Source organism: Stenella coeruleoalba (assembly GCF_951394435.1).
Source record: "Stenella coeruleoalba genome assembly, chromosome: 10".
NCBI lineage: Eukaryota > Metazoa > Chordata > Mammalia > Artiodactyla > Delphinidae > Stenella > Stenella coeruleoalba.
The window spans coordinates 65,767,389-65,794,421 of NC_137156.1; the positions used below are offsets into that span (position 1 = coordinate 65,767,389).

The 27,033-nt window shown below is 58.3% G+C and overlaps 3 protein-coding genes across 5 annotated transcripts in view; all 3 read right to left on the reverse strand.

Moving 5' to 3' along the window:
* The window catches only part of PFKFB4 (6-phosphofructo-2-kinase/fructose-2,6-biphosphatase 4), a 41,036-nt gene extending 31,808 nt beyond the window's left edge, over nt 1-9,228 (reverse strand). For 2 of the 3 annotated variants that reach the window (XM_079933804.1, XM_079933803.1), the window contains exon 1: nt 5,264-5,426. In XM_079933804.1, the coding sequence (XP_079789930.1) occupies nt 5,264-5,360 (97 nt within the window). In that variant the 5' untranslated portion in view covers nt 5,361-5,426. Of the gene's footprint in view, nt 1-5,263; nt 5,427-9,066 lie in introns of those variants that run through there. The other variant, XM_079933805.1, reaches the window with a different exon arrangement.
* A 1,386-nt stretch (nt 9,229-10,614) lies between these two features.
* On the reverse strand, nt 10,615-11,033 carry UCN2 (urocortin 2). The gene has a single exon (XM_079934082.1). The coding sequence runs from the start codon at nt 10,983-10,985 to the stop codon at nt 10,647-10,649; it is 339 nt and encodes a 112-aa protein (XP_079790208.1). The 5' UTR covers nt 10,986-11,033; the 3' UTR covers nt 10,615-10,646.
* A 1,178-nt stretch (nt 11,034-12,211) lies between these two features.
* The window catches only part of COL7A1 (collagen type VII alpha 1 chain), a gene marked incomplete at its 5' end in the record, with an annotated part of 31,914 nt that continues 17,092 nt past the window's right edge, over nt 12,212-27,033 (reverse strand). Inside the window, 56 exons of the mRNA XM_079935439.1 lie at nt 12,212-12,588; nt 12,900-13,103; nt 13,186-13,275; nt 13,503-13,589; nt 13,738-13,770; nt 14,451-14,499; nt 14,670-14,723; nt 14,821-14,898; nt 15,083-15,199; nt 15,304-15,366; nt 16,358-16,420; nt 16,495-16,548; nt 16,637-16,690; nt 16,940-17,020; nt 17,311-17,346; nt 17,590-17,661; nt 18,219-18,290; nt 18,427-18,483; nt 18,558-18,593; nt 18,701-18,736; nt 18,968-19,012; nt 19,135-19,194; nt 19,411-19,446; nt 19,601-19,672; nt 19,852-19,959; nt 20,101-20,160; nt 20,244-20,279; nt 20,809-20,853; nt 20,943-20,987; nt 21,143-21,184; nt 21,265-21,300; nt 21,443-21,511; nt 21,651-21,731; nt 21,811-21,846; nt 21,937-21,999; nt 22,077-22,109; nt 22,327-22,371; nt 22,519-22,554; nt 22,690-22,725; nt 23,052-23,096; nt 23,245-23,307; nt 23,423-23,467; nt 23,543-23,611; nt 23,795-23,848; nt 23,929-23,964; nt 24,055-24,255; nt 24,338-24,460; nt 24,592-24,627; nt 24,982-25,029; nt 25,146-25,181; nt 25,268-25,303; nt 25,412-25,507; nt 25,625-25,660; nt 25,733-25,768; nt 26,391-26,435; nt 26,707-26,769. Coding sequence (XP_079791565.1) covers nt 12,560-12,588; nt 12,900-13,103; nt 13,186-13,275; nt 13,503-13,589; nt 13,738-13,770; nt 14,451-14,499; nt 14,670-14,723; nt 14,821-14,898; nt 15,083-15,199; nt 15,304-15,366; nt 16,358-16,420; nt 16,495-16,548; nt 16,637-16,690; nt 16,940-17,020; nt 17,311-17,346; nt 17,590-17,661; nt 18,219-18,290; nt 18,427-18,483; nt 18,558-18,593; nt 18,701-18,736; nt 18,968-19,012; nt 19,135-19,194; nt 19,411-19,446; nt 19,601-19,672; nt 19,852-19,959; nt 20,101-20,160; nt 20,244-20,279; nt 20,809-20,853; nt 20,943-20,987; nt 21,143-21,184; nt 21,265-21,300; nt 21,443-21,511; nt 21,651-21,731; nt 21,811-21,846; nt 21,937-21,999; nt 22,077-22,109; nt 22,327-22,371; nt 22,519-22,554; nt 22,690-22,725; nt 23,052-23,096; nt 23,245-23,307; nt 23,423-23,467; nt 23,543-23,611; nt 23,795-23,848; nt 23,929-23,964; nt 24,055-24,255; nt 24,338-24,460; nt 24,592-24,627; nt 24,982-25,029; nt 25,146-25,181; nt 25,268-25,303; nt 25,412-25,507; nt 25,625-25,660; nt 25,733-25,768; nt 26,391-26,435; nt 26,707-26,769 — 3,417 coding nt within the window. The 3' untranslated portion in view covers nt 12,212-12,559. The remainder of the gene's footprint in view (nt 12,589-12,899; nt 13,104-13,185; nt 13,276-13,502; nt 13,590-13,737; nt 13,771-14,450; nt 14,500-14,669; nt 14,724-14,820; nt 14,899-15,082; nt 15,200-15,303; nt 15,367-16,357; nt 16,421-16,494; nt 16,549-16,636; nt 16,691-16,939; nt 17,021-17,310; nt 17,347-17,589; nt 17,662-18,218; nt 18,291-18,426; nt 18,484-18,557; nt 18,594-18,700; nt 18,737-18,967; nt 19,013-19,134; nt 19,195-19,410; nt 19,447-19,600; nt 19,673-19,851; nt 19,960-20,100; nt 20,161-20,243; nt 20,280-20,808; nt 20,854-20,942; nt 20,988-21,142; nt 21,185-21,264; nt 21,301-21,442; nt 21,512-21,650; nt 21,732-21,810; nt 21,847-21,936; nt 22,000-22,076; nt 22,110-22,326; nt 22,372-22,518; nt 22,555-22,689; nt 22,726-23,051; nt 23,097-23,244; nt 23,308-23,422; nt 23,468-23,542; nt 23,612-23,794; nt 23,849-23,928; nt 23,965-24,054; nt 24,256-24,337; nt 24,461-24,591; nt 24,628-24,981; nt 25,030-25,145; nt 25,182-25,267; nt 25,304-25,411; nt 25,508-25,624; nt 25,661-25,732; nt 25,769-26,390; nt 26,436-26,706; nt 26,770-27,033) is intronic.

A 27,033-nucleotide genomic window follows, 5' to 3' on the forward strand; every position in this document is an offset into this window, starting at 1 on the left:
CTCACACAGCACCACTGCTTCCGCTCCCCAGGGAGAATTTCTCTTCATCTACAAAGCCCGGAAGCAGCTTCTGCAGTGAGTCCTTCCTCCAAGGCACCTGCATGCCCACCTGCTGCGCTCTCTCCCTCAACCCAGTCATCTCGCCAATGAGTCTGCTCTCCACAACTGATCACTTGGGGTGAAAGCAGCCCCGCAGTGTCTGAGCCATTCAGGATCCTGAGGCCTGGCAGATTTGGTGCTCAAAAATTGTGGGCAGGGAAGGAGACGGAGGCACCTCAAAACCCACCAGGGTGAGGGCCACAGGGGGCTGAGACCAGAGACCCAGGCCAACGCCACAAGGGCGGTCCCTCTGATAGCCAGCCACCGCCATCCCATGTGCCACCAGGTCAGTGTGCCGAAAAGAGAAGCTGCCAAGGCTAGAGGCGGGGAAGAGTCTGCACCAGCCCCCGAATCCATGGCCCACTAAGGCAGACACCAAGGCAGCAGAACTGCCAGACTACGGGAGCCAGCTCCACTTTCAGTGTGGTCTCACCTCAGAAGCCTCAGGAAGCTTCCCTTTCATCGTCCTCAGGACCCGGGCCAGGTAAAACCACAGCAGACAGATGGACAGAGGTGGGGACCTGTCACTACTCCTCCTCTGACCACATGGCTCTGCAAGTGCTTTCACCTGGTAGCCCTCCTCAGACAGACTGCTGGACCCCACCCTTCAACCTGTCTCCCTCACTGGAGATGGAGTGCAGAGGTGGTCAGAGTCGGTCAGGCCTGGGTTCCTATCTTGACTCTGACACTTACTGGCAACTCTGAGCCTTGGTGTCCTCACCTGTAAAATGGAATGATAATCCCTCAGCAACGCCTAGCAATATCCCCATGTAAGAGCTGGAACACTTCCAGGAAGCTGTGCCCTCTGCCTGGACTTGGCAGCCCGCCTGGCTAAGGACACAGATGTATCTCAGGACTGCCCTTGGGACTTGGGGTGCAGAGGCAACTGTCTGTCTCCAGGCAGGCCCCGAATAGAAGTAAAAGACCCTGCTTGTCAGTGGGGGCTCCGTCACTCCTGTGCATGGCTTTTGGGCAAATGTGACCCATTCTGCAAGCCCCAGGGGAGAGAAGGAGGGGATCCTGCAGACACAGCCTGATGGTGAGTCTGAGTGAGGAACCTTGCAGAAAAACCTCAGCGTTGGGACTTCCCTGGTGGCGCAAGTGGTTAAGAATCCGCCTGCCAATGCAGGGGACACGGGTGCAAGCCCTGTCCCGGGAAGATCCCACATGCTGCGGAGCAACTAAGCCCATGTGCCATCACTACTGAGCCTGCGCCATAGAGCCCGCGTGCCACAACTACTGAAGCCTGTGTGACTAGAGCCTGTGCTCCACAACAAGAGAAGCCAGCACAATGAGAAGCCTGCACACCCAACGAAGAGTAGCCCCCGCTCACTGCAACTAGAGAAAGCCCACATGCAGCAACAAAGACCCAACGCAGCCAAAAGTAAATTTATTTTTTAAAAAAACAAAAACAAAAACCTCAGCATTGGCTAAGCTGAGAGAAAAACAAGTTAGGCAAGGCCCTGCATCCTGAGGGCCAGGCCAGTGCTGCTGAGTCCTGGGCTGTTTGCACAATTTCTGGCCGGTTGGCCAGGGCTCCCCAGCAACCACAGCGCAGTGCATCAGCTACTCACTGTGGGGAAAACCTGCGCCCAGCCTGCTCCCTCTGATGAGGCCACCCCTTCCCATTGCTCCCTGAAGGGCTCTCCCACAACCCCAGGGCTGAGGTTCTGCATCACCTCTTCACAGCTTCCATCTTCCCAGAGACGCCCCTGGCCTCCTCCCACAGCGTTTGGTGACAGCATCTCCCCGCCCCATGCACAGCCATGGTGGGCAGGCAGGGCAGCAAATCAGGGCTGGGCACAAAACGAGAGCAATAAATTACCTATCACCTCTGCTCCTCAAGATAAGGTCCCAAGTCAATGAGACAAAAGAAAATTCAAAGTACAAGTATATTCACACCAGCCCTGCTTGCAACAGCAAAACACTGGGGAAGTTCCAGCAATGGAGAAATTGCAAACCGAGGCCCATACGGAGGAAACACACTTGAACCAAGGGCAGGTGGACCAGGTGAGTGGGGGCATGCAGTTGGAGCTGCAGATCTGGGCCCTCAGGACCTCAACATTGAGCAACAGGACAGCAGAACACACAGTTCAGAACATGGGGCATGTGCGGAAGGAAGTCTGAAGATATGTCAACTCAGCTTTTCTCACTAGTTCCTGTAAATTATCTGTAAATTTGCTCAAGCCCACAGGAGCCCAAGGAGTCGAGAGGCTGAGACAAGCCTGGTGCTGGTGACTACTTTCTGGTGGTACCTCCGCAGGGGCAGCCACAAGTCCCTGGAGTGGGTTCCAGAACTAAGTCTTGAACTGCACCTGCCCCGACTTCCGTGGGCCGGGCTGGGGAAGGGAGAGTTCTTTAAAATAAAGCAAACTGGCATTACTGTCCTGTTCAGAGGGGAGAGAAAGTTGTCTCTCCTACTGTCCTGTGCACACACCAGTCGTGGCCTTACCCAGGCAGTCTTGCCACCTTTTGGCTAAGAAAAGCTATCAAATACTGTCCTTTCTGCCATGTTCCCCGAGTCCCCTTTCCATCTCCTACCCCATCTGCCCCCAGAGCTCCTCCAGGTCAATGACCAGAAAGGTAACAGCTTCCAGGCCCTCTGTGTAGCCCTGAATTCTATCAAAAGGAGGAAGAATTGCTCATGAAGAGTGGGGGAGGAGAAGGCAGGGAACATCCCTCAGCCAACCAGCCTCTGTTGCCCTGAGGAGCTCAGACTAGACCCCAAAGACAACCCACCACACAGCACAGACTAGGGCCCCTCATCCTCTTCTCTATAAAGCCCTGTGATCAAGTCAACTTCCACCCACCTTGACCCTCAGGTTCTCACCTGTCCTTGTGGTCCTCCAATCTAGTTAGAAGCCCACTATGCAAAGGGTAAGATGCTGCATAAATACGGGCTTGGGACCTGAGGTGCTGGTTCCTTGTTCATTCCCTGCTTACTCCCTCCTTGCTGTGAACTGTGAGACCCTAGCCTGGGGTCCAAACCCCCACAAATTTGCAGGTCTCATCTTTAGCCTCTTGGGTGCTACCTCCTCCTCCAGGAAGCCCTCCTGTGCCAGGCCAGCTCACAGTCCCACCCACTGCAACACCCTGAGGCAGTGCCATGGCACGAGCCCCTCTGCTCAGGCCAGAGCCACATTTTAGTTGCATACCTGGAGCTTGGAGAAACACAGGCCTGCCCCAGGGGCAGTTAGACCTGGGCAAGTACCCTCCCATTGGGCCTCAACTCCTTTGCCACCTGAAAGGGGGTTGGCTTGGAGCTTCAATCCCTGACTTTGAGGTATGGAGAAGCAAAGAAACAACAGTGATGATAAATTACAAAATTACCTGCTACCATTTATCAAGCACTTATCAAGAGGCTCACAGGACTTCCCTGGTGCCAATGCAGGGGCCATGGGTTCGAGCCCTGGGCCAGGAAGATCCCACATGCCATGGAGCAACTAAGCCCGTGCGCCGCAACTACTGAGCCTGCGTGCTGCAACTACTGAAGACCGCACGCCTAGAGCCTGTGCTCCACAACAAGAGAAGCCACCGCAATGAGAAGCCCGTGCACCGCAACAAAGAGTAAACCCCGCTCGCCGCAACTAGAGAAAGCCCACGAGCAGCAACAAAGACCCAATGCAGCCAAAAATATATAAAAATAAATAAATAAATATATAAACTTTAAAAAAAGAGGCTCACAGCAGCTTCATAGTGCAAGGATGATGACTGTCTCAGTCTCACAGATAAGGAACCTGAGACCTAGAGGGTCAGCTCTTTGCCCAAGGTCACCCAGCTAAGCCACGACGCAGCTTGAGTGCTCCTGCCTCCAAAGTCCATGTTCTCACTCCCTCTCCTTTATGTAACAACGGAGGCCACCCCCTAGTTAGAACAATACAGCCCTAACACGGACTGACTAGAAGCACAAGAGAAAGGGGCCTAGCCCTCCACACCTCCAGAAGTCTAGAAGGAAAACTGGCTAGGGTGTAGCCATAGTCCCTTAGGACTGAATACTGACTGGAAAGCCATGGCCCCAGGGCTAAAAGCAGGTTCACAGTTTCAGCAGCCCACCAGGACCTACATTATGGTCAGAGTAACGACCCACCAGAATGTCTGGTCAAAGCCACGGCCACCCCTACCAGGTTCCACAGTGTGCTAAGAGATGCACACACTCCTCACCCAGGACTCACACCCTTGGTCAAAGCCAAGGCCCCCAGGACACCCTCAAAGCAAGACAAGCACCAAGCACTCTCTCCTCTCCTATCACGTCCAAGCAGAGGTCAGGAGTGCAGGGAGACCCCAGCACATAACACAGTCTCCTGACCTCCATTTCCAAATCTGTATCAGAAGCTGGACTAGATGTTCTCTGAGGACCTTGCCAACTTGCAAATTTATTACAACATTTCAGTTACTCCTAAAATAAATCTTTGTTTTTCTTGGTAATAAAAAAGTTGCAGACTCATTTAAGGACAAGCAGAAAATCAATGAAGTGGGTTTAACACCTAGGACCACAGGAAAAGTAATCCCCTTAACGATTCCTTGAATTTCAGCGTATGTTCTAGATGTTTCCACCCTCCAGTTTTACCAGTCACCCACAACCACAACCCCACCTGGATGCTTACACACCCATGGACACAAAGACAGGCCCACATAACAAAGTGGTCTCACTGTCTCTATCCTGAACACATGTGCACTTCCCTGAAATTCCTCCCAAAACTCGATTTCAGGCCCAGAGATGGGCCTTCCTCCCCGCCTTGGGCCTTTGAAAGTTCTGGGCTCAGAGAGACCAAGCGAATCTCCTAGGGCCAACACAGCTCAGACCCCGGCCTGACCACCCGGCCCACGCTCTCTGGCCAGCTGAGAGGGCAGGACCGAGGCTCCAAGTCCTCCCCTGACCTGAGGCGGTGGGGACAGAGTGGTGTGGGAAGGGTCCTAAGCCCTCCCCTAGGTGATGGCGGCCAGAACTAGCTCCCGCTGAGCCGAGACGTCGCAACACACCTGTCCCCGCCTCCCGCTCTGCCACACCTGTCCCAGGCCTCCCACCTGTTCCTGTTCCCCTCCCACCAGTCACGGCTGCCTCACCTGTCCCCGGTTCCCCACCTGTTCCCGGCTCCCTCTCCACGTAAGACCAATACCCATGCCCATGCACCGCCCTCCCCCTTCCCCGCAGACCCCGCCTCACCACCGCGCTGGCAGGCGTGCAGAGCAGGCCGCCCGTTGCTGTACGGCATCCAGATCTTCTTCAGGGGGTTCTGGGTCAGTTCCCGTGGGGACGCCATCCTGGGGCTAGGATGAGTCGGCCTGCGCTGCTTCCAACCCAGCAGCCCGGCCACCTCGGGCCACTCGATGCCCCGCCCCCCAGCTCTACCCCTCAGCCCCGCCCCTCCTGAAGCCGCGTTGACGCCCTTCCAACTCCCCGCAGGCCCCGCCCCGGAACGAGTAGGCTCCACCCCAACTGAAGAGCGCCTGGCCTCCTACCACGCATGCTCAGCTCGCCTACTAGCGCGTTTTGGACTAAGCGGGCCCGCCCTGCATGCCAGGATGGGGGACGCGCATGCCCAGCTCCCCAGTTTCCAGGCTTGGATGGTGCCGGCCCCGCCCTGGATGCCGGAGCCCAGCACACCCAACGCGACCCTGATGATTTGCATAGACCTCACCCACGGCTTCGCCCTGGGCGTGCCAGGCTTGCCCCCAGGACACCCGAGGTCCCGCTTCCCGCTCTGCGTGACCTCAGGGCCCCCAGGAGGAGGGGTTTGCATGCGTTGGGGTAGGCCTCCGTGACGCGCAGAGCTTAGTTGGTCAGGACCAGCCTGGCGGCCTCTGCGTAACTCTCATCACTGGCCCGGTTGTCAACTCCGCCGCGCCCCACCGGCCTTGTGCCCCGACCCTCTCTTCTGCTCCGAGTCCCGGGACTCTCCACTGCCCACAGGAGCAACCTGCCCAACCACGCTGAAAAAGCTCCTTTATCTCATGGACAGGGACAGAGGACAAATCTCAAACTTAATCGTGTTTCTCTCTTTGCCTTAGCTGCTGGGGAGCTCGGGCTAAACCCCAGCCCACCTGGAGCACGTGAGCGGCACCTAGTAACCAAGGTCCCTGGGGACTCACCAAACCCTGACAGTATCTTACTTCTCCTTCCAGGATTTCATTTTTACCAATTAAATTTTAAATCATAAGTTTACACATTTTTTTCTTTAATGAGCCTCTGCTTCTTCATCAGGAAAATGGAATACACACTGTCATGGATCTTACAAGATTCTGGTATGCGTTAAAAGTGTCAGTGTCTGAGAAATCCATTCTAAAGCACATTAATGTTATCATTTATTATATTATTTCTCTTCCTCCTGTCTCTAAAAATGCAGTGGAGGCAAGGGGCAAAGGAGAGAGCCTGAGTTCGGGAACACTTGGTCTACCTCCTCTCTGTCTCCTCAGCCCAGCCTCTTAAGCTTTGTACACTTTCTGCCCCCGACCTTAGCTGACACTGCTCGAGTCTGGGTCACACTGCCCTCTAGCGATGTCCTCCACCACATCCCCTGGCAGGATCACTGCAGCCCCAAGTTCTCTCTGCTTAATGTGTGCCCAGCCAGGATCCAGGGGCTGGGGCATGGAGAAAAGTCTCCACCCAGTGTTCCACAGGGGCAGCACCCCTCCCTCTGCCCTCCTTGTCATACCCCTGCCTTGAGTCAGTCCTCCAAGTCACAGCCCAGCCCTTCAGAGCCTGGCAAGGACCCTTAAGATGACTGATACAGATGTCTTGCCCACTTCACAGGAAATGAACGTTAAGGAGGTCCACGTGCTAGAAGCCCACGCAGACCTTCCCTGGAAGCAGCTCAAGCTGCCTCCCCAGGAAATACCCTGCTCAGACAGAGTCGACCACTTCCTCCTTCTTCAGCCTCCCTCTTCAGTGTCCACCGTCCACCTCCTTCCCCACCTCATGCCCAGCAGCTGGCACACCCACAGGCAGCTCCTGATGAGCAGGATGCCCCTAGTGACCTTCCACCCACTTCCTACTTCTCCAAAGCCACTCATTGTGTTCCTGACAAGTCAGCCCTCCTGTCTGTCTCCTGGCCACTACCAAGGCCATCCTGGGGCCACCCTAGCCTCAGAGACCTTGTCACCACATACCCACACCCTGTCCAACCCCCAGCAGTCATTGCAAAGTCTACCTCATCTAACATCCACAGACACCCTGCACCTTCTCAGGCCTGCCATTCTCCTCTCCAACCCTCTTGGAATGTTAGTCAAAGGCTGGGGGTAGGGGACAGCCAGGGCAGGGCAGGAGGCCAGGGCCATGTCTGGGAAGCCATCCTCACCTCCAGAAGTCTGAGTCTGGCTTCCCAGGAAAATCAGTGGCTCTGTACCTCCCACTCTTCCCGTCTGACCCTGGGCTGACCCAGACATACCTTCCCAAGTCTCTATATCCAGTGTGAGGCCACATGTCAACAGCAGGAGGAGCCTGGAGCCCCTCCCCAAAGGCCAGGGTCTACATCTGCTCTGAGGATACTCCCCTCCCATGGCCCCATTTCTCAGGTAGGAAACTGAGGAAGGGGAGGAGGGCCCAGCGTCACAGAACCGCCAGCCCACAGTGCAGGATGGACTCAGCTCAGCTCCCAGCCCTTCAGAACCTCACCTCCCACACCTTGTACTATAACCACACATCCCACCTCCACACTTGCACTCTTGCATGTTCCCTCCATTGAAATGCTCTCCTGACTTTCTGCTCCCTCAGCGCCAATACGTCCAATAGAATAACTGGCCCTCATGGCTTTCCCTCCTTGGGGCCATCCCAGAGTGAGCCAGCTCTCCTGGCCCAAGGGTGGGAGGTGTGCTAGGATGTCAGTGTGCACTTGTGTGTGAACACATCCTGCTCAGCTTTTCCTCGCCGTGAACCTGCCTGGCCTGGCTCCTGTGGTGCCCTCTGCACTGACCACTGGACCTCCTCCCAGTCCCAGACTACAAGCTGTGGGGTGTCCTCAGTCTTCAGTCCTCAATGCTCAAACTCTTCCCAGTCCACGTATCTGCTGGCCAGACCTGGCCAAACCGACAGCCACCCTTTGCAGCATATGGGCCCAGGGACCTCAGTGCATCCCACACAGACCCACACACCACTGCACGAAAGCATGGTGTGCACACAGCCACTGGTGTACACACACTAACAGGCCCTGCACCCAGGCTGGTGCAGAGACAGGCCAGCTGCGGTGAGGCCTGCTGCTCTCTGCTGTCTTCCTTCCCCTTTATTCCCTCCTCCTCTCCCCTCTGCTGTCACTGGGAGGTTGGGGAGTTCCTAGGAGTTCCAGCTTCCTCTGGCCATTTCTAGCCAAGGATCATCCTGTGTCTCCCTGGGTCCAGAGCTCACACAGGGTGTGAGGTTCCAACTTGGGGGTAGAGAGCCGTGTAACCAAGCAGCCCGTGAACCCTGGCCTGCACTTGCTGATTCCAGCCTGGCACAGGGCACACAGTAGGTGCTCAAAGTGACTCAGGACCAGCCAGAGCACACAGTAAGGTGCTCAGAGAGGTTCCTGACTGGGACAGAGCACACAGTAGGTGCTTAGAGCAGCTCAGGACCGGCACAAGGCACACAGTAGTTGCCCTAGAAATGCTGGTTTAAGGGCTAAAGTAACATCACATGAAAAACTTCCCAAATGAGCCTCTGGATATGACCCCTGAGGGGGGACCTGGATAAACATGACCCCTTGGAGGCCACCAAAGGGCAGAGCAGGAGGCCCCCTGGGAAGCTCCAGCTGACTGTCCCTCCCCCTGGGCTGGAGGAAGAAGCTATTTATAGTTCCCCCTTGGCCCAGCTCCTTCTCCCCGGCAAGACGCCAGTGTTCCCCCTCCTCCATGCCACTGACAGACTGATGCCCCTAAGAGCACCCCTATTCCTGGAGAGACCCCCAACACTCTCACACCCCTTCTAGCACCACCTCCACTTTGCCCAGGTCTTTTCCCAATCCCCCCACCCTGTCCACCCTGCCCCGTGCCTACCCTGCCTGCTGCTCCCTGACCAGGGGTCCGTCAAGAAGCTGCCTCCTTCCTTGCCTCTGTTCATCCTGCAACCAAACTGGCCTGGGCCGCCGCCCCCTGCAGCTCGGAGTCGGGCAGCCCCGCCCTCCAGGCTCCGGAGAGAGCCCAGCAGGCCGGGTGGCCCCGCCTCTCCAGCCCCGCCTTGGGCCCGCCCCCCAGGGCTGCTGACAACTGTGAGATCTCCGTCAGTGACCCCGGCCCTGGGCAGCCACACTTCCGACAGTGCTTTCTCCAGCCCTCCTCTCCAGCTGGAGTTGTCTACACTACCCAGAATACCTGCCTCATCTGCAGGCAAGCCTGACCACACTCTCCAGAAGGTCAGTCCCATCCCAGCACAGCAATGGAGTTGGGGTTGTGAGATTAGGCAAAATATACGCCCTGCACACCAAGGGACAGGTCAGTGAAATTGGGGCGGGAGGAGTGGGGAAAGGAGCAGTGTAGCCAGCTATGACTCCGCCCTCGTGTGTCACTGCCTGGGTGCACACGACTGTGTGATCCTTGTTTATCCCATTCTCCGGTCACTACATGTATTGAGTGCTTTCTGCGTGCCAGAACCTTCATGTACATTATATCACTCAGTGCTCACAAGAAGCTTGGTGGCATCACTCTGCTTTACAGAGGAGAAAACAGGCTTGGAAAGGTGAGGAGGTTTGCTCAAGACAATTCGATGAAGGAGGGGCAGTTGGGCCAGAGCCCCAGCAGCCTGAGCTCCCTCTCCCCTGAGCCATGTGTATCCAAGGGCAGAGGCTGGGTATGCAGGGGTGTGGGTAAGACAGTGCCTGGCTATGTGTTGAGCGTGCTTCATGTAGGTTTGGGGGACAAGCTCCTGTTCCTCCCAGCTCCCTCATATGGCCTCACCTTGCTCACACGTACTCACAGCTGTCAGATACACAGAGATGCAGCCACACATGCGTGCACACCCCCCCACCCACACACACACAGGGCAAGGCTGCCACGGCCACAGACCTCCCACGTACGACCATCTCACTCTGCCTAGAGATGCCCCTGATAGCTCCATCCATCTGGGGTGGGTGCTGTCTCATGCATGTGACCCTCCGCCAGCATTTCTCTGTGGTGACCTGTGGGAGGACAGGGCAGACCTGTGGGTCTGGTCTTAGGTGGGCTGGTCTCCGATGCAGTGATGGTCTCTTGTGTTGAGGTGCCTGAAAGTGGCCTTACAGTGACCACATGTGATGGTGTCCAGATGCTCTGTGACTGGACACAAGTAGGACCCAGACATGATAAGACTCCATGCGGTAGTGACCTTCAATGGTAGTGTCCAAACTGTCCAGACATACTGTAAGCCTGTGGGGCTCCTAGGACTGGCAAGACTCCACTTGGCACCCTGACACAGCAACATCCAGGCTGTCCAGACACACTGTGACTCTGTGAGGCACTCTGATATGACACCACATGGCAGTGACCCCACGTGGCGGAGTCCTGATGCACCGTGCCCAGATGTAGCACCGTCCAGCTCTGCCGCTGCCTTGCAGGTCTCCCCATCCACACTGGCTCCATCATTGTGATCCCCTCCCTCAGGCTCAGCGGCGGCCAACATGGGCCAGGATGTGGGTATTGGCAGCAGCTTGCTCCCTCACTGCCCTGGCCCGGGCCTGCTCCAGTAAGATCCGCAGGAGGCCAAGGGGGACATCCAGCGAGAGGGTGATGCGGGGGCCAGGGCGGGGGCCAGGGCCGGGGCGGCCCCAAGCAGTGGAGGGGCCTGTGGTGCTGGCTGAAAGGCTCTCGGAGGTCACAGGGCGGGGAGTGGCCTGGGGAAAGTTCTGAGGGAGAAGCTGGAAGCCTGGGATAGGGGTTGCTGGGATAAGCAGAGTGCTGCCCAATGTCAGGACCATCAGCACCAGCAGAGCCCACCTGGTCATCGTGTGGTCAGGCTGCGAGGAGAAAACAGGTTCAGGGCAGGGGCCCTGGTCAGCTATGGCCCATAGACAGAGACAGATGGGGAAAGCAGAGAGACAGAGAGCGGCCAGGCCAGGGACAGAGAGAGACAGAAACAGAGATGAAGGAACAAGAAGAGAGCCAGAGTGAGACAGAGATAACAGACAGAGCCAGGCAGAGAAGGGGTCAGAGGGACAGAAAGAGTGAGAAAGAGAGTGAGAGAGACAGAGATAGACAAAGTGATGGAGAAACCCAGAGACAGAGAGCCACAGGTACATCTAGATATGGATATATTTTATAGAGAGAGAGATGGGGGGGAGGGAGGAAGAACAAGAAGAAGAAGAAGAAAGGGAGGGAGGGAGGAGAGAGGGAGAGGGAGAAAGAGATGGAAATGAATGAGAGGGAGGCGGAGCAAATGGAGAGTGGAAGAAAAAAGAGACAGAGGGCTTCCCTGGTGGCGCAGTGGTTGAGAGTCTGCCTGCCGATGCAGGGGACACGGGTTCATGCCCCGGTCTGGGAAGATCCCATGTGCCGCGGGGCGGCTGGGCCCATGAGCCATGGCCGCTGAGCCTGTGCGTCTGGAGCCTGTGCTCTGCAATGGGAGAGGCCACAACAGTGAGAGGCCCGCGTACCGCAAAAAACAAACAAACAAAAAAAAAGAGACAGAAACTGCCCCAGAGACAGTGTGATGGAAATAAGGATGCAAAGAGAGAGAAACACAGAGGGACCAAAGGGGAGCCTGAGGTCTGAGCGAGAAAGCTTGTAGTAGATCCAGGGCAAAGAAAGGCAGGAATGGGGGTACTTGAGGCAGAGAAGCAGCCAGAGATCCCAGGGCGCCTCAGGTTCAGAGACCTCCACTGACCCAAATCCCAGATCCATTCAACCCCAAAGGCCCTGCCCACCCACCTTGACCCCAGTCCTACCAGTAGCAGTCTCCTCTAGGGTTAGCTAGGGCCAGGTAGTGCTGTGCTGTGGTCTGCCTCTCTGCCCTCTTCAGGGCCCATTTATCTCCCTCAGCCCCTGGGCTGACAGCTGGGCCCTGTCTCCTGGCTTGAGGCAGCCCCCCACCTATGATTCATCCCCTCCTGGGGAGCAGTGAGGACATATCCTCGGCCCCTACCCTGTCTTCTTTCTGGGGACAAGTTGGAGACTGAGGGTCACAGGACAGTGACCACAGCTGGACAGTGGTACTGCCCCCCTGACACCCACACCTCCCCAAACAGTCACAACAGGGGCCTTTAAACAGCAGCTTTAATGCCCCCCAGAATCAGCACCATGTCATCACAGGCTTGGGCCAAGGGGCAGGTCAGATGCGGTCAGATTCAGTCACATCCGCTCACTGCCCACAGCCATCCCCACACTGAGTCATCTGCCGGGGAGGCAGGAGCCACAATGGGGGTTTATCCACAGGGAGGAAGGCTAGACCCATGGAACAAGTCACTGAAATTAACGGACACGCTCATGCACGCTCACGTGCACGCAGGCCTCTAGCACCAAGGGGAGGGACAGCAGGGTCCAGCTGAGACACCGACTCCTCCAGGGGATGCTGAACTTCAGCTCATCGTCTGCCTAAGCTCCCGGCAGCACCTGGGTGGGGCAGGTTGGGTTCAGCCATCTGACCTTACCCATCCCATCAGCCACAGAGAATGGGGAAGATGGGGGCATAGGGTGTGGAGGCTCTGCCTGCAGAGAGGGAGGCTCACTCAGGTCTTTAAGGGAGGGAGCACTGAGGGGGGCCATGCTGGGGACTCCACATAGAGCTGGGGTTCTCTACTCAGCTCTTTGGTCTGGGGGGGGTCTGTCCCAGGTCCCCCAGTCTGAGGGGGCTTCTGACCCAGGACCCTGACCCTGGACATGATCTGGGTAGGCCCCTAATGGGATGGGAGGTACGCCCATACCTGTTCCCTGGCTCTGAGCCACCCGGGGTGGGCAGCGGCGCTCACAGGCCTCACGGGTCCCAAAACGGTTGGCATTCCCTCCACAGCCACCATAGACAAAGGGGTGACAGGCCTCCGTACCACCTGCCACAGCCCGATGATACCAGCGCAGGGTGTAGGCAGTACAGGAGCCCTCGTCCAGTGGAAGCGAGCAGGGGTCCGGGGCTGATGGAGGTCAGAGAGGTCAGCAGGGATGGGCTCTGTCTGCCCCTCCCCAAATCCCTCTGGGCCCAGCCCCCTTTCTCACCATCGCCATCCCAAGGAGCCTCAGGGTCCTGGTATTCCTCCACCGAATACTCAGAGTATTCGTACTCATCATCCTCAGGGGGCACCTGGCCTGCACGCATGGTGGGGTGTGCTGTGAGCAGGGCCCCAGTAGGGCTGAGTTCATGCTGCCCAACCCTGGCCCTTGGATGGGGTGGGCAGCACTGGTCTCCCACGTGTACACAAGAGTGTTCCCTGAATGTGGACCCTACACGCGTGGCGTGGGACCTGCACACGTGAGCAGCCCCGTGTGTGTCTGTTCTCCCACCCGACACGCCCCACGGCTCCAGCCGTCCTCACCTTCCTCCTCTGCATGGGAGACGCGGAGAATGGGCACGGCGTGGAGCTGGGGGCCAGCGGTGTCTGCAGCGTAACTAGGGAGGGGTCCTAGAGCCAGAAGCAGGGGCACAGAGCTCTGGGGTCAGCATGGTGGCCACCCCAGCCAAGCCCCTGCTGCGAGGACCCAGGTGATGGGCACAGCAGGGCCTGGGGTGAGGAAAGTTCCGGGAGCAGAAAATACCAGAAAACTACTCACGTGATCCAGATGTGATAAACTGGCCCTGGCAGGCTGGAGGGGGCAGAGAGGGGGCAGGGAGAGAGACAATAACAGAGCAGGAGACAAAGATGGAAAGAGGCAGGGAGAGAGACGCACACGGGGGCAGAGACATACAGAGAGGGACAGCAGGAGAGAGTGACAGACAGGAGAGAGAGGAAGGGAAGCAGATGCAGAGAGAGAGAAAGAGAAAGAAAGGAAGGGGAGAAGCAAACAGAGGGCGAGAGTGAAGTTGGGAACAGGCCAACAAAGGGCAAGAGAGAGAGGGAGAGACAGCCAGGCAGGAGCCGCAGGCATGGAGACAGAGGGAAAGCAGCCACAGAGAGAGGCGGAAGGAGACCAGCTTCACTCTCTGATGCCCCCCAGGGCCACCAGAGCCCTCCACCCACACCCTGGCTCCACGTCAGGCCCTGAGGAACTGGCTCTGCTCACACCTCCACCCCCTCCACACGCCACCATCCTGGGCACCCAGGAACACTACGAGTCCCTCCACCTCTGCCTGGGTCTCCATTTGAGGAAGTCCTGTCAGCATGTCTGTCCTGAAACACCTGTGTGCTTTTTGTATCCATCTGTCTCCACCCATCTCCTTGACTGCTTGCCCCTTGGAAGTTCTGGGGATGCTGCCTGCCCCTGTCTAGGGGTACGGGGATGGAGTGGGGTGGTACCCAAGAGACTGTGGGCTGAGCCCCACTCACCGCAATGCTGAATCATCTCCTGACGCACAAGGCCCCGAATGTCATCCTCCTAGGAGCCCAAGACCACAAGGGTCATGAAGAACCAATGGATCACAGAAGGACAAAGGGTACATGATGCAGGGATCATGGAGGGACAGCGCTGAGTCAGGGTCCAGGGTCCAGGGGGTTGGGGGTTGGGTGCAGGAGGCAGAGCCCACAACCCCCATACCCCACACTCACTGTCAGTGCAGCTTCTCCCTTCTCGCCACGGGGCCCCACAGGTCCTGGCCGCCCCTATGTGCAATGGGTAGGACCAGGCTGTGACCTCTGATCTCACGGACACCAGAGGTCACCCCAACCTTTGACCCCAAGCCTAGGAATCCCCACTCACCTGCTCCCCTCTCTCTCCTGGGGTTCCAGGGACCCCAGGGGCCCCCACCACACTCTCTCCAGGGGGACCTCGTTCACCCTGTCAGACAGGACCAAGTAAGCAGGGTCAGAGGCAGTGGGGGTCAGAAGTAGGACAAATTGGGGTCATAAGTTCAGAGGTTGGGGCAAAGATATTGGGGTAATGGGTTGCAGAGCTAGAGGTCAATGAGGTGTGAAGGGTCAGTGAGGCTCAGGGGTCTGGAATCAGAGTCAGGGCCCCTCACCTTCTGGCCCTGAAGTCCTTCGGGGCCTTTGGGACCAATACTGCCAGGTGGCCCGGGAGGACCACTAGAGCCATCACTGCCCCTGGGACCTGGGAAGCCCCCAGTTCCTGGAGGCCCCTGAGGAGAGATAGGTCAGGGTCAGTGATGAGAGCTTCCAAAGATGGACCCACTTCCAGAGAGTACAATCTCCTCAATTCACCGTGACCTTAGCCTCAACTTACCCGCTCCCCTTTCTCGCCCTGGTCACCCTTGGGTCCTGGCTGCCCATCAAAACCGCGGTCACCCTGGGAACAGAAAGAAGCATGAGAGTCCCTCTGCCTTGGCCTACCTCAGCTCAACCCCCATAAGCCCCCAGGCCCAATGGCCATAACCTCAAGTACCTGTGGCCCTACCAGTCGAAGACCCTCAATCTGCCATGATCCCCATGACCCTGACCCCCCTGTGATGCCCCCTGCCCGGACTCCACCTTTTTCCCCTACACTGACACTCCAGCCTCCCCACTGACCTCCACCCACCGTAACCCCTTAGCCCTGAGGCATGTGCTGCTCCACCTCCCATCCCTTAATCCTAAATGTGCATTGTGGGGACTTCCTTGGCAGTCCAGTGGTTAAGACTCCACGCTTCGGAATTTCCATGGTGGTCCAGTGGTAAAGGATCCGCCTTATGATGCAGGGGACGTGGGTTTGATCCCTGGTCAGGGAACTAAGATCCCACATGCTGCGGGGCAACTAAGCCCATGCGCCACAACTACTGAGCTTGTGCGCCTCAACTAGAGAGACTGCGTGCCACAAACTACAGAGCCCACGCGCCCTGGAGCCTGCGTGCCACAACTAGAGAAGAGAAAACCCGCATGACACAGCTAGAGAGAAGCCCATGCACCGCAACGAAGAGCCTGCACACTGCAACGAAAGATCCCACGTGCCGCAACTAAGACCCGACGCAGCCAAAGAGAAATAAAAATAAAATAAAGAAATAATAAATCAATCTTTAAAAAAAAAAAAAAAGACTGCGCTGCCACTGAGGGGGCACGGATTCAATCCTTGGTCGGGGAACTAAGATCCCGCATGCCACACAGTGCGGCCAAAGAAAAAATAAAAAAGCACATTGTGACCCCAACCCACCCTGAAACCTTAAGACCAGCCCCACTCCACCCCCCAATGTCCCAACCTTTCACGACCCAAAACCTTCCTTGACCCAAAACCTACACGACCCAACCGTGCCCTTCCCTGCCCAATCCTAAACCCCCAATGTCCACTGTTGAGAGAGACCCCATACCTTGGGACCGATCAGGCCCTCCTTCCCAGGGGCCCCTGACTGGCCTGTAACACCCGGCTCCCCCTGGACAAGAGAAGACATTAGTTAGGCCCTGGCCCACCCATCCACTCCTCATTCTGGGGGTGCCCCACTCTCACCAACTCTCCTTTGCGTCCTGCCAGCCCTGGGCGGCCCGGGGGACCAGCTTCTCCCTGCAGGGATCAGGTGGAGGGATCAGCCTTAGGCCCCAGGCCGCACAGCCCCCCACATCCCCACGCATATGCCCCATCACCCCTGTACCTTATCTCCCTTCTCTCCATCAAGGCCACAGGCTCCCTTAGCCCCCTGTTCGCCCTGCGGGAGAAAAGAAGTGAAAAATGACTTCCAGATACCTCACCCTGTAACCCCTTGACACTGAAACTACTCTCCAAACTGGCCTTAGATACTCCAACCTCTGACCTTCCAACCTCTAACCTAACACCTCACCTTCAACCCCAGATACCCCCACATCTGACCCCAAATACCTGACCTCTGACCCCAGATACCTCACCCTCCAACATCAGGTCCTCCTGATTAGGGGGAAAAAAGCAGTCCCCTTCTCACCTTGAGGCCCCGGGGACCCATGAAGCCAACATCTCCTTTGTCTCCTCGGACACCAGGGGCTCCGTCTTTTCCTCGGGATCCCTGGGGGGAAAGGGGTCAATGTGAGGCCAGGGGAGGTCAGTGAGGGATCAAAGGGAATCACTTTGGATGTAATGGACAAGGAACACCATAGGGGTGAGAATCATCATTAGGGGCCAGAGCCACTGGAAGGGCAGGGTTTTCCATGGGGATGAGGGTCACCATGGGCAGGGGTCACTATGTGGGTGGAACCATCATGGGGGCTACTGTGAAGGTAGGGGTCCCTGGACAACATGAGAGTACTGGTTCACTGTAAGGTCAAAGGCCACTATATGGGCGTGGGGGCATCTTACCGGCTCACCAGGGATCCCTGCAGCACCAGGCTCACCCTGTGGGAAACACAGATGGGGGAGGGCAGCCCTTCAGTGTGACTGTCCCCTATACTGGCCTGTCTGCTGCACATGCAGCCACTCGGTGACTGCAGCCAGGGCCCAGGCTGCACAAGGAGCCCGTGTGAGCACATATGGGGCCAACAGCGAGGGAGGCAGGAAACCCTCCAATGCTCAGAGGACACCCCTGGGACAGGGGTGTGTGATGCATGGCTCTGGGTCTGTACCTGGGGCGGAACTTGCCTTGGGTCCTGTGAGTCCACGCACTCCCAGCAACCCGGCTGAGCCCTTGTCTCCAGGCTGTCCCTTGGCGCCCTGTGGGAGTGACCAGGAGAGGGACACAATCAGGACCAGACCAGGCTGCATGCTCAGAGAATGACTGGAACCTGCTGGCTGAGGTGGAGCTGGCCAGTGCTGCTCCCACGCACTTCCCCATGGCCCCTTCCCTTCCAGCCCACGCCCCAGCAGGGTGGAGCTGGGGACTGTGGCTGGTGGGGTGGCTCATTTCTCACCCCAGGACCCCCAGATTCCTGCCACTCCTCTTATCACTGGGCCCCTACCCTTACCCCTACCTGGAGTACCCCTAACAGCCAAGGAGCCCCCTTCCCATTCCCACAGGCACTCTCATAGAGCCACAGTCCACACTCTCCCCTTCTCACCTCCTATCCAGGCCCTTGGGCCCCCCCATAGAGCCCCCATCCTCTCAGCCACCCCCCAGAGTTGCTACAGCTGACAGAACCCTCTCCCCTCTGACCCCCAGAAAGCCCCCTCCCATCCTCCCCTCCTGTCCTCACAGACCCTCCATGGAGCCCCCCAGCCTGTAGGACCCCCCTCCTCACCCTGTATAGAATATCCCAACCTCATCCCCATACCTTTTCTCCAGGGTCCCCACTGTCTCCCCGAGATCCTTTGTCACCATCTATGCCCCGAGGCCCTCGTTCACCCTGGGTCAGGGTCAGAAATCAGGGTCAGGGGCCAGAAGTCCCTTACCCTCTGAGGGTTTGAGCTCTCAGATCCCCTGGCCCAGCCCACACAGAAACCCCTCCCACACCCATCTGCACATGGACCAGACCCACTCACCATGTCCCCCTTGGCACCTCGTGGCCCCGGAGGCCCCATAATCACAGCTGAGTCACCCTGAGTGGACAGGGGGCAGTCAGAGGAGTCAGGAGCACCCTTAGTCCCCTGCCCTCCCCCATGCACACACTCACCTTGTCACCCTTTAGCCCTGAGGTTCCAGTGTCACCCTATTGGGTGGAAGAGTGTGAGTCTCACCCAAATAGAAAAGCCCCAAATCCTGAGCTGCAAGATCCATCCCCACCCACACTCAGGGACCTCTTCCCCATATCCTTACCTTCTCCCCACGCTCCCCCCGGCTGCCTGGGGGACCCTGTATGAGAGAAGAAAATAGTGAGCTAAGGGAATTTGTGGGGACTACTGGGGAGAGAGGTCAGGGGGCAGGGGAGGACCGGGGGGCCTGGGGGAATGGGGGAGACAAAGGACCAGAGAGTAGCCAAGGAGAACCAGAGGGCTGCAGAAGGCTGCAGAGTGTCACAAGGGCACAGAGGGCACAGACAGGGGACTGAGTCACACCACTGGCTCTTTCCCCAGGGAGACCCACCACGAGTCCTCGGGGTCCCTCCAGGCCGGGGCGGCCATCTTCACCCTGGTTGGTGACAATAGATTCAGTGACTCGGTAAGTTGGAAATCGGAGGCGAGAACTGTGATGAAGGGAGTCCCAGGGTGGCTCCCTGGAATGGCCATGGCTGCAGAGCAGGACATACGTACCCGGACACCCGGCTCCCCACGCTCGCCTCGGGCCCCAGGCGGTCCTGCTCCAGTGTCTCCCTGGAGATCAACAGGACACCAGGGATCAGTGAGGGGAATTGGTGGAGGACAGAGGGTCATGGGAGGTCGGTGGAGGTTGGAGGGAGTGACAGGGGTCAGTGGAGATTGGAGAAGGTGACAGGGGTCAGTGGAGATTAGAGGGGGTGACAGGGGTTAGTGGAAGCTGGAGGGGGTGACAGGGGTGCAAGAGAGAGCCAGCAGCATTGTCCCATCTACCTTGTCTCCTTTGAGTCCAGGGGCCCCAGGCGCTCCCTGTGGGCAGAGTGAGGTGAGGCTTCTGTGCCCCTCAAAGGCACACACATATCTAGCCACACAGTGTGGCATAGTCCCCAGCCTAAGTCCCCACATGGACAGACTCCAACACACAGCAGTCAGAGACATGGGGCGTTGGGGCACTTCTACTCACCGCTAGCCCAAGGGGTCCACGTGGCCCCAAGGGACCTGGGGCTCCCTCTCTCCCTGGGGGGCCTGCCAGACCCTATAGTGAAAATGAGGTAAGAGAGGCGAAGGGTGACTTGGGAACCTTCCTCCCGTGCTGTCCTCCCAAAACCAGGAGCCCCCTCGGCAGGGTTGGGCCCCCTTCTCCTCCTCACCCAGTACCAGATTCAGAGGTCCTCAAGTCACCAAGTCCCCACGTGCAGCCCTCAGCACCCTTACCCGCTCTCCACTGGGGCCCGGCTGACCCATCTCTCCTCGAGGGCCTGTCTGACCGGGGAACCCCACAATACCAGGAGCACCACGGGTGCCGGGGGGGCCCAAGTCTCCCTGCAACAAAAATAGCAAAGGGAGGAATGGCTCCAGCAGGACCCCTTCCCAGGACTAGCCCCAGAATACCCTCTTTCTCCCACCTCCAGGCCCCCCGCCCCACCTGCTGCCCCCACTACTAGTGATGGGGCATTGTTTTACCTTTAGACCTGGAGGACCAATTGGCCCAGGGGGCCCCTGGACCCCAACTCCTGGGTCACCCTTCAAGGGAAAGAAGAGTCAGATCAGGCTCAGGGAGTCTCAGGACCATGACCCCCAGCAGGGATGCTTTAGGGCACACATACCTTGTGACCTTTGAGTCCTGGAGCCCCTTTCTGACCCTAAAACAAAGTAAACAGCATTTGAGAGTAGGAACATGAACCCAGAGCTCAGGTATGGCCCCAAAACATTCCCACGGGAGCTCAGAGGTGACCACGGACATTTGGCACCAAGGACGTGAGTGCAGGTATGTGGGAGTGCAGACAGGAGCAGGAACTCAGACATGTCCCATCCCAGGGAGCTTAGACGTGACCACAGATATGAGCTCAGATACAGGAGCACAGACAAGGCGGGGAGAGGGGCAGCATCAATACATGACCAAGGAGAGGCCCACAAAAACTCCCATGTGTCCTGAGACCTGGGAGATCAGACAGGAGCACACGTGCTCAGACACAGGGAGGAACAGAAGACCTAGGACAGGCACGTGGAAGCCAGGAGGCGTGACCCCCGCATGCTCCCAGAGCAGGACCCTGAATGCTGGAATGTTCAGCCAGGCTCGGGTTCAGATGTGCCCACGCTCAGCAACGGTCCCTCACATCCACGACTGCACTCCTCAACCCAGACTCAGACTCGCCCAGACCCCAGACTCACATCTTCACCAGGATCTCCAGGCTCCCCGGCACGGCCGGCTTCACCCTGCATAGAAAGGGTGGTGAGGGTGTCTAGCCACCCAACCGTACCCCTCCCTGCCCAATGCACAGGCCCCGCGGCCAGGCCCACCTCACCTTCTGGCCTCGCGGCCCCGGCAGTCCTCGGTCACCTTTGGCTCCCTGTGGATACAGGGGTCAGGAGGACACATGGGTGTCAGGGGCACAGACAGCTGAGACTCAAAGAGGCAGCATGAGGCCCGGACCATGTGGGGCACATTATGGAAGGTGAGGGTCACAGGGGTGGAGGAACTATGCTGTGGAGGTTCCACACTCACCGGCTCTCCCACCAGGTCTTCAGCAAGGCCTCCAGGGGTGCCCTGATGAGGGAAAGGGGTCAGTGGGGTTCCTCAGCCCCTAACCCTTGTGCCCCCCAAACCAGGGCCTCCCACACACTCACCTTCTCTCCCTTTGCTCCAGGGGGCCCGACCACAGCCTGCAGGGAACTCCTGGTGAGTTACCTCGCCTCCTGCCACCTCCCCATCCCCACCCCGCCGTCCATATGGAAGGGACAAACTAGGCTTGGGAGTGAGGCAGAGGAGCTGATGCAGAAGGTGGCGGTCAAGATCAAAGATCACCTGTCCAGGGGTGCCCATGGGTCCAGGCTCTCCTTTAGGTCCGACAGGGCCAGGCAGACCTGGTGACCCCTATGGCAGAACGGTGGGTGGAACTCAGTGCCTCTCCACCCCCTGTCCCTGCTGCCCAGCCCTCCTCTTCCTTCAGGCACACGGCAGCTGGCACAGGCCCCATCACATGCCCACAGCGAGCTCCCCTCAGAACACACACCGGCACGCCAGGGGCTCCTCTGTCTCCGTCCTTCCCACTGGCACCATCACGACCTGGCACTCCCGGCTTCCCCGTCTCCCCCTGAGAAGGGAGAGCTCTGTCAGGGGCCTGCCCCCTGACTCCTGACCCCCGGAGTCCAGCCCTGATCCCCAGGACTCACCACTTGTCCAGGCAAACCCGGTGCCCCCTGAGGACCCTGAAGGAAACAAGTCAGATGTGAGAGGGACATGGAGAGCACGGGACCCAGAGGGCAGGGACATGCTATCTCTGCAGGGGCCTCACTCACCACAAGGCCTGAGGCGCCAGGGGGGCCAGGAAGTCCCACAGCTCCAGTGGGTCCAGGCAGGCCCTGGAGGAAGAAAAAGTTCAGGGCAGTGCCAACCCCACCCAGCTCCCTGTGACTAACCCATGGGCTGGGTCACTCACCCGTCCTGGTGGTCCTGTCTCTCCGGGCTCCCCCTGCCAAAACCCCAGAGACCGCATGACCCCACAGATGAATGAGAGGCCCTTCAGCCTCCATCCACAGCAAAGCCCACATGGACGGAGCACCTTGGTGCTCAGTCGCATTACAGGGCAGTGACATTCCCAGAGGTTGGCAGATGTTATCCTGGTGCAGACAGGCTGCTCCAAGCCACCACCTCCTTCCTGCCACACACACACACAAGCCTATACTCACCTTCAGGCCAGAAGGTCCCTGGGGTCCCGCAGGGCCAGCAAGACCCTAGAAAAAAGTATCAAGGGCAGGAAACTGGGGTCAGAGTTATCCACCTGGACTCATGGACTAACACAAACAAGTTATCCAACTGAGTCATCAGTGGGGACTGATGCCTGTCCCACCCCCACTAGGCAGTGCTTCCCCATCACTCACCGGGGCACCAGGTGGTCCAGGGTCTCCATGGCCACCCTGTTGGAGAGAGAAAGAGCCAGACGAGTGGGAGCCAATCCCACCCTCCCAGGGAAACTGAGGCAGTACTGCCCATTGTAGGGGTTACCCACTGTAGGATGGGAGCAGGAGGGAGCGGGATTCTGGGGTACTCACCATTGGGCCAGGGGTCCCCCTTGGACCTTGCAGACCCTGGATAGAGAAGGGGGCTTCTGAGCCTCAGTCTGGCCTCACTTGGGCCTGTTCCTGCCCTCTGGAGACCTTTGCCTGGGGGCCCCACTTCTGCACCTCTACCCCTCCCAGGCACAAATCACCCCATACCCACAGACTGCCCCACATAGACAATACACATGGGCCTGTACACGTACACAGCTATCATGCATCTGCACTCAGACCTGGGCACCCAGTCACCACACCCCGGCACCAGTCACTGGTGACACGTGCATACGGCGGCCAGCATACAGCAAAGGGTAGCTGTTCCCCAGAATCTCGGCCACGCTGTTCCTGCCATCACTCACCGGCTTCCCCTCAGGCCCAGCCACGCCACGCTCTCCTGGCAGACCCTAGAGAGAACACGTTTAAGGCCACACTGTCCTTGTTCCCCATCCCAGCTTCCCCCTAGACAGCCCCAGGCAGAGCAGACTCCAGCCCGGACAACACAAGTGAGAGCCGTGTACTTGTGCACCCATGGCCTGTGGGGCAAGGACTCACCGGGATGCCATTTTGACCCCTCTGTCCAGGCTCTCCCCAGTCTCCCTTGATGCCTGGCTCACCCTGCAAGCAGAGTGTCATGCCCTGAGCCCCCATCACTGCCAGGTGCCCACAGACATGCCACCCCGGCATGCCCTCCTGCAGGGGAGGGGAAACATGGTGGGGTGGGAGGCCTCACCCTGTCTCCTTTGGGGCCTTGGTTGCCGTCACTGCCTGGCTCCCCCTGTGGGGATGACATGTCAAGCCAGGCGCTGGCGCCATGGCAAGGGTGGCCCCCAGGTTGATCCCACACACTGACCTTAGCACCCTTGAGTCCAGGGGGTCCTGGTTCTCTAGAGAGTCCAGAACCTGGCTCGTCCATGGCCACCTACAAGCACAAGGTCACAGGGGAGAGATGTGTCTGTCACAGAGGCATGGAGGGGTCATCCCAGATCACAGGGTGCCAGAGGGTTGTAGGGTCAGAGTCACCACATGGAATTTCTGGGGCTCAAGCCAATGGTGGCCTCTTGGTGACAGCAGTCACAGGTTTGGGCAGAGCTGGGGTGATCACCTTGGGGCCAGGGGGGCCAGGGGGTCCAGGAAGGCCAGGAGGGCCGTCTCTGCCCTGCAGAAAAGAAGAAAATGGGTGGCCACCCCAACACAGCCCATAGGCAGTCCCGCCCAGTAAAGCCCCCTCCAGCTCACCTGTTCTCCACGTTCTCCTTTCTCTCCCCGCTCTCCCTGAAGTGCAAATCGCAGGGTGAGGGCTATGCCCGTGGGGAGTCCAGCTCCTCCTGAGCCCACCTCCCCGGCCGTCCCAGCCAGGCTCACCCTCTCTCCTGGTCTCCCTGCCTCTCCCACACCCCCAGCCGGGCCTGGGAGCCCAGGGATACCAGGCTTTCCAGGTTCCCCAGCAAGGCCGGGAGGTCCAGGGGGGCCCCTCTCCCCAAAGGCCAGGCCAGGTGGTCCCTGAGGGCCGGGGTCTCCACGATCTCCCTTCAGCCCGCGTTCTCCAGAAAAGCCAGTGGGGCCCTGGACGAACAGAAGAGTAAAATAAATGCTGGTGTCAACCACACCCTCCACAGGACATGCCCCCTGAGCAGCCAACACACACCTCCTTGCCTGGTGGGCCCCGCTCTCCTGGGTCCCCCTTGGGGCCACGACGCCGTTCAGGCACAGGCAGGAAGCTGCCAGAGCTCTCTTCCCAGCTCTCCACGATCTCCCGCAGGGCGGACGTCTGAGTGACAGTGAGGGGTCAGAAGAGCAGGGCCATTACTGCAGCCTCCCATGCCTTGGCCTGGCCCCACGGGCATTACTTGTCCCGTGGGGTTCCCATCAGCCCCCGTGCCCAGCCCCCAAACAACCTACCTTGATGCCAATATTTTCCAGCAACCGCTCCACATTCTGGGGACACAAATTGGGTGAGGGGCTGCCCACAGAGGAGAAGGCCCCACACTGCCCCCCAAAACAGCCTCCCTACCCTCTTCCCCAGGCTTCTTGCCCAGAGGACCCTTTAGTCCTTGAGGAGTCCTTGGTTTAGTCCTTGGTTGAGGTGACTCGAGGTCACTGGAAGCCCCTCCCTGACATGTCCCCGTTGCCCAGGTTCCCCTCAGTGTAGGCTACAGGAATCCCAACAGGGCAGGGGGCTGAGCACACAGCACAGCTCCAGTGGGGCCTCACGGCAAGTGGAAGGGAACAGAGGTGGCCGCTACAGGCGTGCACATAACAGTCAAGGGCCAGGTCCCAGGCTTCACTCACCGCCGTGCTCCCAGGCTCTCCTCTCAGGCCACGCTCTCCTGGGAAGCCCTGGAGACACCAAGAGACAAGCCGCTGGACCCAGCTTGGGGTTGGGGCTGGAGGCATGTGCGCGCATGCGTGGGTGCTATGGCTACCGGGGCAAGTGAAAAAGATGGAGGCCTCACCTGTTCCCCTTTGGGTCCAGTCTCCCCACGGTCACCCTGAGAAAAAGAATGACCAGTGGTGAAAATGCCCCCACTCTGGGCAGCCCCTGACCATACCCCCCACCCAGCATCTGCACACTCACCTTGGAGCCCGAACCTCCTGGAACACCAGGGAAACCCTGAGATATGTCAGAACACAAAGAAGTCACACAGGATCATGGCATCCCAGGGTGACAACATAATGGTCCCTGTTGCTCCCAAGTCCTGGAACTACCCTGGACACTCACCTGGCCAGGAGGGCCAACCTGCCCTGGGATGCCCGGGGGGCCCTGGAGTCCAGGGCTACCAGGAGCTCCTCGCTCACCCTTGGGGCCATCATGACCCTGTGGAGGATGCAGCCAGCATCAGGACCCTGAGACCCCAGAAAGGAGTGGAGCCACATATCACAGGGTCAGGGTCAGGGTCAGGGGTCAGAGGTTGCAGAAGACTCCAACACTCACTTCTCTCCCAGGAGCGCCCGAATCTCCCTTCTCTCCCTAAGGAAGACAAGGGTGCTTCAGACATGGCCCCAATCTGAGCCAGAGCAGACTCCAAGTGAGGGGACTCACCTTCCTCCCATCTTCTCCAGGGTCCCCAGGTCCTCCCTGCGGGCAGAGGACTCACATCAGACCCAACAGAAATAAGAATTAAGAATTGTCTGTGTGTCTTGGTAACTGTCTGCAAGTCCTGTGTCTACCTCACTATGTGTGGCCGTATGTATATGAGTGACTGTGGACACAAATGCATATGTCGGTCTGTCCCCGCATGTATCACACGTCAGAGCCTTGGATATGTGTCTCACCACACCTCCACAGAGGTACACGTGCAGCCCTGGGGCCAAGCCATAGCACGTGTATGGGTGGAAGTGTTTGTGTGTCAACATGTCTTCAGTATCCCTGAATGTGGGCTTCACACCTGTGTGTTGGCACCTCTCCATCTGTGTCTGAGGCTCTTTGCCTGTGCCCGTCGCTGTGGTTATTTTAGCTTGTGTTGGCCCATCCAGGCACAGGTCAGCACGTCCACTTAACCCACTGTGTCTGTGAGGCTGCCCGTGTGTGCACATGGACGTGTGCTTCAGGATGTATCTGTACGTGTGGGCTACGTACTCGGGTGTCGGCCCGTGTCAGCATGTGTCTGTGTGTGTGCCCCGTGTGTATGGCACATCTGAACCATGTCCATGTGCTAACATTTTTTGGAGGTTTCACTGTGTCTACCCTGGACACTCACGTTTTTCCCATTCAGGCCAGGCTTGCCATCCTTGCCTGGCTTTCCCTGTGGGAACAGATCATTGGTCAGAAGTCAGGGTTGGGGTGAGGGCAGTAACGGGGCAAAAGGATACCACGAGGGGACTTCCCTGGTGCACAGTGGATAAGACTCCGAGCTCCCAATGCAGGGGGCCCGGGTTTGATCCCTGGTCAGGGAACTAGATCCCACATGCATGCCACAACTAAGGAGCCCGCCTGCTGCAACTAAGACCCCGTGCAACCAAATAAATAGTTTTTTTTTTTTATTTTTAAAAGGGTACAATGAAAGTGGGACTCACCGGTGCTCCAAGGGGACCAGAGGGGCCAGCGGGGCCCTGTTCTCCTCGAAGGCCAGGCAGTCCCTGGAAAAAGTCTTTGCTAGGATTGAGAGGGCCACTGATATATCTCCTGGGGCACATCCATGGACTTGGAGAACCCCACTAAGAACCTCCTCCCGTGTAGAGTCCCCCCAGAATTGGGAGGAGCCATTGAGGTCCCGAGGCTGAGACCCGATAGGGTAGGGGGCCCCCTGCTGAAACTCCCAAGGGAAGAATCCTCAGGATTTGGGGGTCCTACTATAGCACCCAAGGCAGAGAAGATCAGAAAGCAGGATTCTGCTCAAACCT

Bases quoted from the DNA above. Each gene is read 5' to 3' on its own strand.
- UCN2 (XM_079934082.1), bottom strand. From the start codon at position 10,985: ATGACCAGGTGGGCTCTGCTGGTGCTGATGGTCCTGACATTGGGCAGC.